At 39.4% G+C, this 15784-nt stretch overlaps 1 protein-coding gene across 1 annotated transcript in view; it reads right to left on the bottom strand.

Moving 5' to 3' along the window:
- Window positions 1-11188: 11188 nt before the first annotated feature.
- Window positions 11189-15784, bottom strand: part of LOC124802670 (nascent polypeptide-associated complex subunit alpha, muscle-specific form-like) — a 61147-nt gene continuing 56551 nt past the window's right edge. Inside the window, exon 10 of the mRNA XM_047263583.1 lies at window positions 11189-14074. Coding sequence (XP_047119539.1) covers window positions 14016-14074 — 59 coding nt within the window. The 3' untranslated portion in view covers window positions 11189-14015. The remainder of the gene's footprint in view (window positions 14075-15784) is intronic.

Consider the following 15784-nt stretch of genomic DNA (forward strand, 5'->3'; position numbering starts at 1 on the left):
AAAAAGAGTTATCGGCAAACCAAAAAAGCTAATTTTTAAATTATTGTACATGTAAATTAATGATAATAATTGTATTATATATCATGGATGAGATCACTGTATAATGCTAGGAGAAAAGAGAATCTAACATGTTCTTAAACACTCTCTCATACATATCTATGCTACAAAATAACAAATTTTTGGGGGGCAAATGAAGAACATATGGTTATTACAAATCATTCCAGTCAATGGACCAGCCCACATGAAACCTGGGACTTGTTGAGGTGGGGTGGCTTGCATACCTCACTGACACAGATCTCTGTACCGTAGGTGCACCCATAACATAGGGGTATTTTTGGAAAGACCAAACAAACAGTTCCTGAAGAGGGGCAGCAGCCTTCTCAATAGTTGCAGGGGCAGCAGTCTCAGTGATTGACTGTTCTGGCTTTGTAACACCACACAACATGGCCTTGCTCTGCTGGTACGGCTGAAAACCGGGAGAGACTACAGCTATCTTTATCCTCAGGACATGGAGCTCTACTGTATGATTAAATGATGATGGCATCCTGTCGGGTAAAAAGTCCCTCATTTGGGTCTCCAGGTGGGGCATACTAAGGAGGATGTCGTCATCTGGAAAAATAAAACTGGCATTCTATGGGTTGAAGCATGGGAGGTTAGATCCCTTAATTCAGCACGTAGGTTAGAAAATTTAGAAAGAGAAATAGATAGGTTGAAGTCAGGTACAGTGCAAATTAGTGAAGTTCGTTGGCTTGAATGAGAAACAAAGCTTCTGGTCAGATGAGTGCTGGGTTACACATACAAAAACAAATAAGGGTCATTCAGGAGTAGGTCTAATAATGAATTAAAAATTGCATGCAGGTAAGCTACAATGAACAGCACATAGTGAACACATTATCAGAGCCAAGACAGACACAAAGCCAACACCCACCACAGTAGCACAAGTTTATGATGAAGATACTGAATACATGTTATGACAAGATAAAAGAAATTATTCCGATAGATAAGGGAGACGAAAATTTAATTCTGATGGGGGGGCTGGAATTCGATAGCTGTAAAAGGAAGAACAGTGGGAAAATATGGACTGGGGAAAGGACTGAAGGAGGAATCCACACGGTTGACGTTTTCACAGAGCGTAATTTAATAATTGCTTACACTTTGTTTAAGATCATGAAAGAAGATTTACACGACAAGATCTGAAGACACTGGAAAGTTTCAGACTTATTATATAATGGTAAGACAAAGATTTCGAAACATAATTTTAAGCTGTAAGACATTTCCTGGGACAGGTATAAACTCTGAAGGCAGGAAATTGAGGAGAACAGGACCTGGATAAGCTGAAAGAAGCAGAGGTCATTAGCCAACAAATGACTGAAGAAGGGGAAAGGAATACAGTAGAAGATGAATGGCTAGCTTTGAGAGATGAAATAGTGAAGACAGACGGGGATCACATAGGTAAAAAGACAAGGCCTAGTGCAAATCCTTGGATATCACAGGAGATAAAAACATGCAAAAGGGAATACAAACACCTAAAAATGAGGTTGACAGGAAGTGCAAAATGGCTAAAGGACAAATGTAAGGATATAGAAGCATGTATCACTTGGTGAAAGATAGATCTTACCTACAGGAAAATTAAAGAGGCCCTTGGAGAAAAGAGAAGTAGTTGCATTAATATCAAGAACTTAAGACTTTTTTTGGAAACCAGTACCAAGCAAAGAAGCAAAAACTGAAAATGGTACGAGTATACAGAGGGGCAATACAAGGTAAACAAATATGAAGGCAATATTTTAGAAACAGAAGAGAAAGTAGACGAAGATGTGGGAGATATGATGCTCTGAGAAGAATCTGACACATCACTAAAAACCTAAATGGAAACAATGCTCCAGGTGTAGATGGCATTTCCTTCAAAAATACTGATACCCTTGGGAGTACCAGCCAAGACAAAACTACCCCACTTAGTGTGCACTACACAAAGGAAGCGGTTACTCGGGTAGCAGAGTACTTGTGGCGTGCACATGGTTTTTTTTAGGCTAGGCAGTACTGCGAGGTGTCCTGATGAACACTCACCAGTCGACGTGCAGGCAGGGAAATCAGGACACGCTCAGTATAAAGACACTTCAGCTATCAAGATATTAGCAGTAAATTTCCAGAGTGTTTGGAATAAAGTTCTTGAATTTACTGCCCTCCAGGGAGCGTGTGGCGTGCAAATTATTCTCAGGACTGAGACCTGGCTGAACCCTGAGATAGGAAGTTCTGAAATACACTCCTGGAAATGGAAAAAAGAACACATTGACACCGGTGTGTCAGACCCACCATACTTGCTCCGGACACTGCGAGAGGGCTGTACAAGCAATGATCACACGCACGGCACAGCGGACACACCAGGAACCGCGGTGTTGGCCGTCGAATGGCGCTAGCTGCGCAGCATTTGTACACCGCCGCCGTCAGTGTCAGCCAGTTTGCCGTGGCATACGGAGCTCCATCGCAGTCTTTAACACTGGTAGCATGCCGCGACAGCGTGGACGTGAACCGTATGTGCAGCTGACGGACTTTGAGCGAGGGCGTATAGTGGGCATGCGGGAGGCCGGGTGGACGTACCGCCGAATTGCTCAACACGTGGGGCGTGAGGTCTCCACAGTACATCGATGTTGTCGCCAGTGGTCGGCGGAAGGTGCACGTGCCCGTCGACCTGGGACCGGACCGCAGCGACGCACGGATGCACGCCAAGACCGTAGGATCCTACGCAGTGCCGTAGGGGACCGCACCGCCACTTCCCAGCAAATTAGGGACACTGTTGCTCCTGGGGTATCGGCGAGGACCATTCGCAACCGTCTCCATGAAGCTGGGCTACGGTCCCGCACACCGTTAGGCCGTCTTCCGCTCACGCCCCAACATCGTGCAGCCCGCCTCCAGTGGTGTCGCGACAGGCGTAAATGGAGGGACGAATGGAGACGTGTCGTCTTCAGCGATGAGAGTCGCTTCTGCCTTGGTGCCAATGATGGTCGTATGCGTGTTTGGCGCCGTGCAGGTGAGCGCCACAATCAGGACTGCATACGACCGAGGCACACAGGGCCAACACCCGGCATCATGGTGTGGGGAGCGATCTCCTACACTGGCCGTACACCACTGGTGATCGTCGAGGGGACACTGAATAGTGCACGGTACATCCAAACCGTCATCGAACCCATCGTTCTACCATTCCTAGACCGGCAAGGGAACTTGCTGTTCCAACAGGACAATGCACGTCCGCATGTATCCCGTGCCACCCAACGTGCTCTAGAAGGTGTAAGTCAACTACCCTGGCCAGCAAGATCTCCGGATCTGTCCCCCATTGAGCATGTTTGGGACTGGATGAAGCGTCGTCTCACGCGGTCTGCACGTCCAGCACGAATGCTGGTCCAACTGAGGCTTTAGGTGGAAACGGCATGGCAAGCCGTTCCACAGGACTACATCCAGCATCTCTACGATCGTCTCCATGGGAGAATAGCAGCCTGCATTGCTGCCAAAGGTGGATATACACTGCACTAGTGCCGACATTGTGCATGCTCTGTTGCCTGTGTCTATATGCCTGTGGTTCTGTCAGTGTGATCATGTGATGTATCTGACCCCAGGAATGTGTCAATAAAGTTTCCCCTTCCTGGGACAATGAATTCACGGTGTTCTTATTTCAATTTCCAGGAGTGTATTTATTGAGGGCTGAAACGTGTATCGGAAAGACAGATTAGACACTGTAGGGGGTGGTGTCTCCATTGCAGTTGACAAAAATATTGTGTCTACTGAAGTCGAAGTAGAGTGTGATTGTGAAGTTATCTGGACACGTTTAACAGGGCTACAGGAAATAAAGTTAATTGTGGGGTGTTATTACCGGCCACCAGGTTCCACTGTGACAGTTCTAGAATCATTCAAAGGGAGTCTACATTCTGAATCGCAGAAGTACCCGGATCATGCTATATTAGTCGGAGGCGACTTCAACCTACCTAGTATAGACTGGGATGTCTATGGATTCATTACAGGTAGTACAGACAAGCCGTCGAGTGAATTACTTTTGAACACATTATCCGAAAACTGTCTTGAGCAGCTAAATCAACAGCCAACGCGTAATGGAAATATTTTAGATCTGGTAGCCATGAACAGACCAGATCTCATCGACGATGTCAGTGTTGAGACAGGGATTAGCGATCATGATGTTGTCATTACGACTATGGTTACGAAAGTTAAAAAGTCAGTCAAGAAGGCTAGGAGAGTATTCTTACTAGAAAGAGCACAAAAGCAGTTGTTAGCATCCCACTTGGTAAATGAATCGACTTCATTTACTTCCGGTACAATGGACGTGGAAGAATTATGAGCAAATTTTAAACACATTGTAAATCACGCATTGGACAAGTATGTGCCAAAAAAGTGGGTTATGGATGGAAAAGACCCACCGTGGTTTAACAGCACAATTCGGAGAATGCTCACGAAGCAAAGGCGGTTGCACTCGCGGTGCAAGAAAGATCGGGAGAATGAGGATAGGCAAAAGTTAGTAGAGATTCGTGCTGCTGTAAAAAGAGCGATGCGCGAAGCATTCAACCACTACCACCATCATACCTTAGCAAAAGATCTTGCTGGAAACCCAAGGAAATTCTGGTCTTACGTAAAATTGGTAAGCGGGTCGAAGGCTTCCATCCAGTCACTCACTGATCAGTCTGGCCTGGCAACGGAAGACAGCAAAACGAAACCTGAAATTTTAAATTTAGCATTTGAGAAATCTTTCACGCAGGAGGATCGTACAAACATACCGCCGTTTGAGTCTCGTACAGATTCCTGTATGGAGGACATAGTGATAAGATGTCCCTGGGGTTGTGAAGCAACTGAATAGGTTGAAAATAAATAAATCACCAGGTCCTGATGGGATTCCAATTCGGTTTTACAAAGAGTACTCTACTGCATTGGCTCCTTACTTAGCTTCCATTTATCGCGAATCTCTTGCCCAACGTCAAATCCCGAGCGACTGGAAAAAAGTGCAGGTGATGCCTGTATATAAAAAGGGTAGAAGGATGGATCCTCAAAATTACAGACCAATATCCTTAGCGTCGGTTTGTTGCAGGATTCTTGAACATATTCTGTTCGAATAGAATGAATTTCCTTGAGACAGAGAAGTTGCTGTCCATGCATCAGCACGGCTTTAGAAAGCATCGCTCCTGCGAAACGCAACTCGCCCTTTTTTCACATATCGTGCGAACCATGGATGAAGGGTATCAGACGGATGCCATATTCCTTGACTTCCGGAAAGCATTTGACTCGGTGCCCCACTGCAGACTCCTAAGGTACGAGCATATGGGATTCGTTCCCAAGTATGTGAGTGGCTCGAAGACTTCTTAAGTAATAGAACCCAGTACATTGTCCTCGATGGTGAGTGTTCATCGGAGGTGAGGGAATCATCTGGAGTGCCCCAGTGAAGTGTGGTAGGTCCACTGTTGTTTTCCATCTACATAAATGATCTTTTGGATAGGGTGGATAGCAATGTGCGGCTGTTTGCTGATGATGCTGTGGTGTACGGGAGGGTGTCGTCGTTGAGTGACTGTAGGAGGATACAAGATGACTTGGACAGGATTTGTGATGGGTGTAAAGAATGGCAGCTAACTCTAAATATAGATAAATGTAAATTAATGCAGATGAATAGGAAAAAGAATCCTGTAATGTTTGAATACTCCATTAGTAGTGTAGCACTTGACACAGTCACGTCAATTAAATATTTGGGCGTAACATTGCAGAGCGATATGAAGAGGGACAAGCATGTAATGGCAGTTGTGGGGAAGGTGGATAGTCATCTTCGGTTCATTGGTAGAATTTTGGGAAGATGTGGTTCACCTGTAAAGGAGACTGCTTATAAAACACTAATACGACCTATTCTTGAGTACTGCTCGAGTGTTTGGGATCCCTATCAGGTCGGATTGAGGGAGGACATAGAAGCAATTCAGAGGCGGGCTGCTAGATTTGTTACTGGTAGGTTTGATCATCACGCGAGTGTTACAGAAATACTTCAGGAACTCGGGTGGGAGTCTCTAGAGGAAAGGAGGCGTTCTTTTTGTGAATCACTACTGAGGAAATTTAGAGAACCAGCATTTGAGGCTGACTGCAGTACAATTTTACTGCCACCAACTTACATTTTGTGGAAAGACCACAAAGATAAGAGAAGAGAGATTAGGGCTCGTACAGAGGCATATAGGCAGTCATTTTTCCCTCATTCTGTTTGGGAGTGGAACAGGGAGAGAAGATGCTAGTTGTGGTACGAGGTACCCTCCGCCACGCACCGTATGGTGGTTTGCGGAGTATGTATGTGGATGTAGAATATGTACGAGACAGGCAAAATACCCCCAGACTTCAAGAAGAATGTAGTAATTCCAAAGAAAGCAACTGTGAAAATCAACAAACCCTCAGATCAACAAATCATGGTTGCAAAATATTGACACAAAGTATTTACGGAACAATGAAGAAGCAGGTATAAGACGGCCTCAGGGAAGATTAGCTTGGGTTCTGGATAGATGTAGGAATATGCAACACAATACTGACCCAATAAATTCTCTTGGAAGATAGGTTAAGGAATGGCAAACCTACATCTAGAGAATTTGTATACTTAGAAAAAGCTTTTGACAATGTTGATTAGAATACACTCTTAGAAATTAAGAAGGTAGCAGAGGTAAAGTACAAGGAGCAAAAGGTTACTTACAGCTTGTACAGTAACCAGACAGTTGTTGCAAGAGATGATGGCAATGATACGACTGGTTAAGATGGGGGAGAACAGGACCATAGCCCATCCCAGATATTCAGTCTGTACAGTGAGTGAGCAGTAAAGGAAATCAAAGAAGAATATGGAAATGGGATTAAAGTTCAGGAAGAAGAAATAAACTTTGATATCTGCCACTTACAATGTAATTCTGTCAGAGACAGCAAAGGGCTTGGAAGAGCATTTGACTGGAATGGACAGGCTTGACAGGATATCAGATGAACCTCAACAAAATCAAAACAAGGGTAATGAAAAGTAGTTGAGTTAAATCTGGTGATGCTGAGGTTAATTATACACTGAAGAGATAAAACTGGTGCACCTGTCTTATATCATGTAGGGTCCCCATGAGCATGCAGAAGTGTCGCAAAACAATGTGGCATGGACTCGACTAATGTCTGAAGTAGTGCTGAAAGGAATTGACACCATGAATCTTGCACGGCTGTCCATAAATCCACGAGTACAAGGGGTTGGAGCTCTCTTCTGAACAGCATGTCTGGTGCAGAAACGTTTAAACTCAGAAGAATGTTCCTGGAGCCACTCTGTAGCAATTCTGGATATGTGGGGAGTTGCATTGTCCTGCTGGAATTGTCCAAGTCCGTCGGAATGCACAATGGACATGAATGGAAGTCCTGATCAGACAGGACACTTACGGATGTGTCACCTGTCAAGAGTCATATCTAGACCTATCAGGAGTCTCATATCACTCCAACTGCACACGCCCCACACCATTACAAAGCCTCCACCAACTTGAACAGTCCTCTGCTCATATGCAGGGTCCAATGGATTCGTGAGGTTGTCTCCATACCCATACACATCCACCCTCTTGATACAATTTGAAATGAGACTCAGACGATCAGGCAACATGTTTCCAGTCATCAACAGCCCAATGTCGGTGCTGAAGGAGATGTAAAGCTTTGTATCATGCAGTCATCAAGGGTATATGAGCGGGCCTTCGGCTCCAAAAGCCCATATCAATGACGTTTCACATCCTGACACTTGGTGATGGCCCAACATTGAAATCTGTAGAAACTTGCAGAAGGGTTGCACTTCTGTCACATTCAATGATTCCCTTCAGACGTTGTTGGTACCATTCTTGCAGGACATTTTCCGGCCACAGCTTTGATGTTTTACCGGATTCATGATATTCACGGTACATTTGTAAAACGGTCATACGGGAAAATCCCCACTTCATCACTACCTTGGAAATGCTGTGTCCCATCACTTGTGCTGACTATGACACCACATTCAAACTCACTTAAATCTTGATAACCTGTCATTGGAGCAGCAGTAACCAATGTAACAACTGCGCCAGACACTTGCTGTCTTATATAGGCATTGCTGACCGAAGCGCCTTATTCTGCCTATTTACATATCTCTGTATTTCAATACGCATGCTTATACCAGTTTCTTTGGCACTTCAGTGTATTTGGAAATAAGATGTTAAAAATAGTAGATGAGTTTTGTTGTTGGGGCAGTAAAACAACTGCCCATGGTGGAACTGGAGAGGATGTAAAATGTAGACTGGAAATGGCAAGAAAAGCATTTGTGAAGAGAAATTTGTTGACATCGAATATAAATTTGTTATCAAATCTTTTCTGAAGGTATTTGTCTGGAGTGTGGCCTTGTATGGAACTGAAACATGAATGATAAGCAGCTCAGAAGAGAAAAAATAGGTTTTGAAATATGGTGTCAAAAAACAATGCTGAAAATTAGACAAGGTCACTTAATTTAATGAGGATGTACTAAATAGAATGGGGATAAAAGAATTTATAGCATAACTTGACTGAAAGAAGGGATCAGTTGACAGCACACATTCTGAAACATCAAGTAATCATCAATTTAGTATTGGAAGGAAGTACGAGTGGTAAAAACTGTAGAACGTGACTAGTAAATGGATACAGTAACCAAGTTCAAACAGATGTACGTTGCAGTAATTATTGAGAGAGACTGTGGCTCGCAAAGGATGCATCAAACCAATGTTTGGTTTGAAGGCTACAGCAAATCAATAGGTGGTGTTCTGTTAAATGTTGAATAGGAAGTTACTGTCAAAGCATCAATATGGATTGTGTAACATCCTATATGACATGTGCAACACAACAGACTGGTCAACAAACTGGGTATGAGAGCCTCACTTTCTTTTGTTGTGAAAATGAACTCATATTTTATGCTTCAAGGTTGTTTGGAACATTTGCAATTAAATTTTTGTAAACGGAGTCAAATGTTGAATCTGCAATTTTCATTAACTTAGGCATCATAATCTACATCCAAGTGTTGACATCCTAGCTTTGTGAAACACTCTTTATTGTGCTAGTGGACACTGTACCTGTCAGTGTGTTTTATTTTCTTAAAGTTGTGGGACCACTTAGTGCGCACACCAAGCGGTATACAGTACTTGCGATCTCTGATGTGGATACATCTTACTTTTTAGCTTTTAATTATTGGAAGTAATTTATTATTTTCTGGCTTTCTCAATATAAAATAAAATTTAACTTACACTGAGTTAACTTCATGATTTGCCCACTCAATGAGATACCACATTAATAAAATCTGAGTACACCACGATTAATTTTTGGATTGTGGATTGCTGCAAAGCGTGGTTTGGCTGTCTGTATTACTGATGATGAACTGATCTCATCTGAGCAATAGTGCTCTTTCTTTCTTACTTTAGTAGCGTCTATAGCAGAATATATTGGATATGTGGTACTGAGATTACTATTTCGGGAAAAAAATGATAAAGACATTACAATAAAACTACCATGCCTTATATGTAAAAACCAACCATTTTTCAAAGATTCTATGTGACATCAAAGAAGTTACAGCCCAGAATCTGAAGTCTAATAAAAACCTTGCTAATTTAATGTTAAGATATAGGCGAGAGGCAGATGGTGTCTCCCTGACAATTTTAAATTATTTAAATATCTTAAACAAGTAACTGTTTCTTTATCATTTGGTTTTGTGACAAAAACGAAATGCACCTCAAAAGCCATTAAATTACTTATTCATAAGCCCAGTCAATATAAGGTGTCAGAGAAGAACAATAGGCATGTGAATGTTCTGATGAGTGTAAGCTCATTTTTTATGTCCATGTCTATAGTTTACCATCTCCCACACAATTATTTTTTGCCTTTGATCCAAAATTTTTCCATAGCACATGTAAATTTAAATTATAAACTCTAACTGTGCTCAAAATTTTGACTTTAGAATTCACCCGTCATCCTACATTTTCTTGTTCCACATGCACAATGATATCAGAAAATACTTGATTTGCATTTCTAGAATGTGTGGTTAAGCTTCTCTTTCAAATTCCTCCTCACTCCTGCCTTGTCACCTTCCTATGCCATGTTCTACTACTTTTCCCTCTATGATCAGTCTAATTACCAGAAATTGCAGAATATAACTGAACTATCCCGTATTTGCCGTGAAAATTCAAAGAGGTTCTGTTCATGTGCAATCATGAAAATTAAGGACACTACATAGGAATAACACAATTTCATCTTTCTATTAACAGAGAACTATAAGCTACAATGAGGTACAACAATCGCCACCATCTTTTGTATTTTTTATAGTTTAAATTATTTCTTTTGGACTCCACGCTACAAGAGTAATAATGACAATGTTCGTATGTACTAAAATACAAATAAACCTATAGAGCACTTTCTCTCTGTACAATATACATAATTTTTGCTTTTATCTTTTGAAACTAGCTTCACTTAATTATTTACAACATTATGTACATATTATTTCACAAGACTATATATATAATATATATATATAGAGATATACAGTGTTATGACAACTGAAATGACAGCAACAGAACAATGACTTAAAAGTTTCTGAAACAAAAAAATAACACACATGCAGCAATTACTCCAAGGACACACAGAAGACCAAAAATTAAAAATGCACCCATCCCCAATATTTCTTGGAAATAAGGGTCATGAGATGTATCAATCACATAAATGTATGTTTCTCAAAATATACAAATACTCAAACAGATGTAGTTTGAAAAATCTATCACAACTCTGAGGTGGGCATTTAATGACTATACTAATTTTATCCAAAGAAATATAATAAAACATGTAAAGTTGGCTAGTTTTTTTATGAATTTACTCAGATATTTATCATTGTATTTTTTCATAATAATATATATTAATAATAAAATTTATAAACCGCACAAGTCACTAATTACATATGTAAAGTTCGCTTCTTTTTCATAGAAAACTTTCGTTATTTACAGGTGTCTGTTACTTATCGCAAATTTTATTTTCTTTGTACAGTTCTCATATATATTATATATATTATTTATAACTCTCAACACTCATAAAAATGTCCAACAAACAAGTGGGATGAATTCACTGAGACAGAACAGTGATGAATAGTGAATCCCTTGTTCCGAACGCAAGACAAGTAACTAATTTACATGTGTTAACTATGTATCACAATTTATTTTTCCTCCATAGAAATGTAAATATAACAACATACATTTGTTACACACTGTGGTCCACAAGTGAGGATTGAAGGGTGCTTCCATCAACTGATGACTATTACAAAATATGTAACAACAAACTGTACAATCAAAGTCATCAGATATTATAATCACAGCATTAACAAAACAATCACGATCACAAGAACAACAAAACTAAATTTGCCAGTAACTTTCTTTACAAATAAATACAGATAGCTTTGTACAGATAGCATGAAAGTATCAAGAACAATAACATACTCTAAGTAGATTGCACGTCAAATCAACTAGACAAATAAAACAGATTAAATCAGACTGTTTTTTCCTTCTAAAATTAAATATACAATGGAAGTTCTGGGCAAAGAACAAGGATAGCTGCTGAAAAATATTGTTTTCTTTCCCAATATGCTACCAAGCTGATTTAAAGCACATTCATGTAAAAGTGAGACAGGAATTTGTCCCCACACAAAGGTGTGTAGAAATTCAATTACAATTTCATTCATTCTTGATTTACAGCTACATATGCTCATGCTCTCTCTCTCTCTCTCTCTCTCTCTCTCTCACACACACACACACACACACACACACACACACACACACACACACACTAGCAATATTAATCCTTTGTCAGCTATCCTAGCTCAAACCCAGAAAGTCTCCAAGTTCCTTCATGCACCTACACAGCTCACAACACACAAAGACTCATATAAAAGGTATGAAACTAGAAGACTTGTAAACTGCTCTGAAGCAGATCATGGGCTATGTGCTCATGACATTTACAAATTCAGCAATCAGTTACTTACTTTGCATTGCTCAAACAAGGTGTACATAAAAATATTATATTGTTTCCATTTGTCCAATATACCCCTTAAAACATGCCTCGCCATTTTAAAAGCAACAGCAAAAAGTTTTCACTGTCCAAAATAATTTGAAAAGTATATTCAAGCAGACAATATCTGAATAAATGAAAAACACCACAAATAGAAGAGATAAGATTGCTAAAATAATTAAAATACACAATTTTTACAGCCGAGTATACAAATAGCTTCATCCATATACATATATTTTAATGCGCAAATACACTCAAACATACCAACATACATTCTATAAGTTAATTGCTTGCAAAACTTCCTAACAGCCATATCAACAACAAATGTCAAAGTAAATAAAATTATCTGTATGTATGGATTTATGTATGCTTGTATATATTATACAACATGTGTACGCATTTTACAGTACAAAAGTCTTATCACAAAAGCAAAATGTCACCGCACAAACATTACTCTGCGGAAAACTATTTAACATCTTGCATATATATATATTCAGAGAAAATATCTCCTGTTTTAGCATCAGTTCACATGTATACAATATATATGTATGTAATATATATATCTATTTAGTTTTATTTAAAGTTTGTGAATGTTGTACTGGCCAAAATAATCATATCCCCACCATAATAACACAAGCCACTAACTCTACTACTAATAGTATAAATGTTAAGAAAATAAAAGAAACTGAAGAAAGCGGAATAAAATCTGTCAGGTGATATGCATTTTCATAATGTAAAATTGAAGGTCTGCACTCATAAAAGTACCACAATTTTTTTTATTTTAAGAGGAACTAATGTAAGAAGCTATATACCTGTAGATTCCTTCTTTGATTACTTATCAGCACTGACTTTAAATTTAGGTAGGATTAAAAATATCAGAAACAGCATTCCAAAGAAAAAACAATGATGGTCATCAAATAAAGTGGTAAAACTAGGAGAAAACTGTACCCTCACCACTGCACAATACAGAATCAACATGTAGAAAGAAAAAAGTCAAAACATGCTGAAGTTACAGAACTGAAGAACAAAAGAAACTAAAGAAACAAGAAAACATATCAAATCTGTCCATGTGAAAAACATGTCCCGTCTTTTGGGGGAAGGGGGAGGGAGCAAAAGTTCTACACATCGAAACGTCAAGAAAAAATTTCAAAAACGAAATTTGTAATTATAGTTCATCCCAAAATCAACTTCATAAAAACATGAATATTAAAGAACTCTTAAAATGGTAACGCTGCACATATTGGCACAACCTCAGGACTAAAAGTTAAGGCAGATGGAACATCTAAAATTATTTTACAGTTCTGCAACAAAATCTGTACATAACCTGAATACAAAATCTGCAAAGCAAATTAAATTCTGCCATTTTGACAAAGGTCACACTTCTCAAAGAAGCAATGCTATTGGTATATTAAAAACATTTGAAAAATCTTAAGCACTTTAACTTCATCTTGAATTAATATTGTGATTACTTTTTAGAGTCCTCTGAATTACAATGACCCAAAAAATAATTTGAAAGGAAGGGAAAAAATGACTAATTCATGTAGCGCACTGGCCGATTACAACTGTCAACATGGCATTAATGTGTGGAACAGTCACTGCTGTTAACTGCGTACAAGACTATACATTTATATGAAAACATTTGGATGAAGATACCATTGGATAAAAATAGTGTTCTTAATAACTTTTTCAAAGCTATTTTCTTTTCACAAGTTTAACAAGAATTAGCTCATTTCAAGCAATAGTCCGTAACACGAATAATTCTTTGTAAGTAATGCACTTCCTTTAAAAAATTTAACACACAAGGTATAAGGCAATTGGTACAAGATGCTGTTTTTGATATTATAAAATCCATTCATGCAAATTTTTCTGCCACTAAAAAGCAAATATCCTTCAAAAGTAACTGTTTTACAGCCACAGATTTAATGTCAGTCCGTATCTGTGTCACTGTCAAACTCCAGCAATCATTTTCCATCTCTTGAAGATCTCCTCCTCTTACTCAGCATGATCTCCGACTCAGAAACTGAAAGAACAAAGACATCATCAATAGTCCAGTTTTTGTCCCTTTTGCACACTGTTTATTAACATTTTCTTTGTGATTTTAAGTAAAGTTTACAAATTAAAATATTTTCAGTGAACTGTACACTACATGCATATCATCCTTAATGCGGAGAACAAATTTACTTGTAACAAAAAGATGTAACAGACTGCGCTTGAAACTTTCATTACATAACTTCTTCAACTTTTGGTTTGGCTGAAAAACAATTTGTATTTACTTTCTCAAATGTATGTATATATTACTAATGTGAGGAATGCATATGAAACATGGAATCACAACAGTTCTAGAAAGAACATGAAACTCAATGAAACCAGAAAGCAAAGCTATAATTCAGTCAATGATGACATGAAGTATTCACAACCTATGTAAGTTTTACACTCCGAAGCACATCCTGGTACCTGGTAACGTGTAAAAGACAGATGTGAATCCAGAATGTAGACTGAATGCTTCAGTAATTACACTGCAGCTTGCCCTTTTGTTGCATGATGCCGTGCAAATCGTGGATGAATGGTAACATGCGGATTTCATATTCCTAGACTTCCAAAAGCATTTGAAATGGTGCCCAACTGAAGACTGTTAACATAGGTACAAGCATATAGAAAAGTTTCCCAGATATCCAAGAGGTTCGAAGACTTCTTAAGTAATAGAACCCCGTATGTTGTCCTCACAGCGTGTGTTCATCAGAGACAAGGGTATTGTCAGGAGTGCCACAGGTAAGCGTAACAGGACCACTCTTTATTCTCAGTATACATAAATGATCTGATGAACAGCATGAGCAGCAATCTGCAGCCAGCTGTTTGCTGATGAAGTTGCTATATGTTGTCGTCGAGTGACTGTAGGATGATACAAGATGACTTATACAAAATTTTTAGTTGGCGCAATGAGTGGCAGCTTCCTCTAAATGTAGAAAGTAAATGCGGATGAGTGTGAAAATAATCCCTTTATGTTTAAATACAGCTTTAGTAGTGTGCTGCTTTACACAGACACGTCAATTAAATATGTACGTGTAACATTGCAAAGCGATGTGAAATGGAACGAGCAGGTTAAGGACAACAATAGGAAAGGCAGATGGTTGAGTTAGGTTAATTGGGTGAATTTTCGAAAAGGGTTGTTCATCTGTACAGGAGACTACAGAACACTACTGCGACCCATTCTCAAGTACTTTTCGATTGTCCGAGATCCACACCAGGTAAGATTAAAGGAAGACATCAAAGCAACTCAGACGAGGGCTGGTGGGCTGTTACATTTGTTACAGGTAGGTTTGATCAATTTGCGAATATTAGGGAGATGTTTAATGAAGTCTAAACGGAATCCCAGGAGGTCGATCAACACACAAATATTACGGAGACATTTCATGAACTCTAAAGGGAATCCCAGGAGGGAAGACAACATTCTTTTTGTGGAACACTACGGAGAAAATTTACAGAAATGACATCTGATGCTGACTGCAGAATGATTCTACTACCACCAACGAATATAGCGTAAGGACCAAGAAAATAAAACAAAAGAAATCAGGGGTTGTATGGATGCACATAGACAGCTATTTTTCGATTGCTTTTTGTGAGGGGAACAGGAAAGAAAATAACAAGTAGTGTAAAAGGTACCTCCACCACGTGAAAAGGTACCTTCACCTGGCAAGATACAGTGGGTTGCTGAGAATGTATGTATATGCAG

Source organism: Schistocerca piceifrons, chromosome 6 (assembly GCF_021461385.2).
Source record: "Schistocerca piceifrons isolate TAMUIC-IGC-003096 chromosome 6, iqSchPice1.1, whole genome shotgun sequence".
Lineage (NCBI taxonomy): Eukaryota > Metazoa > Arthropoda > Insecta > Orthoptera > Acrididae > Schistocerca > Schistocerca piceifrons.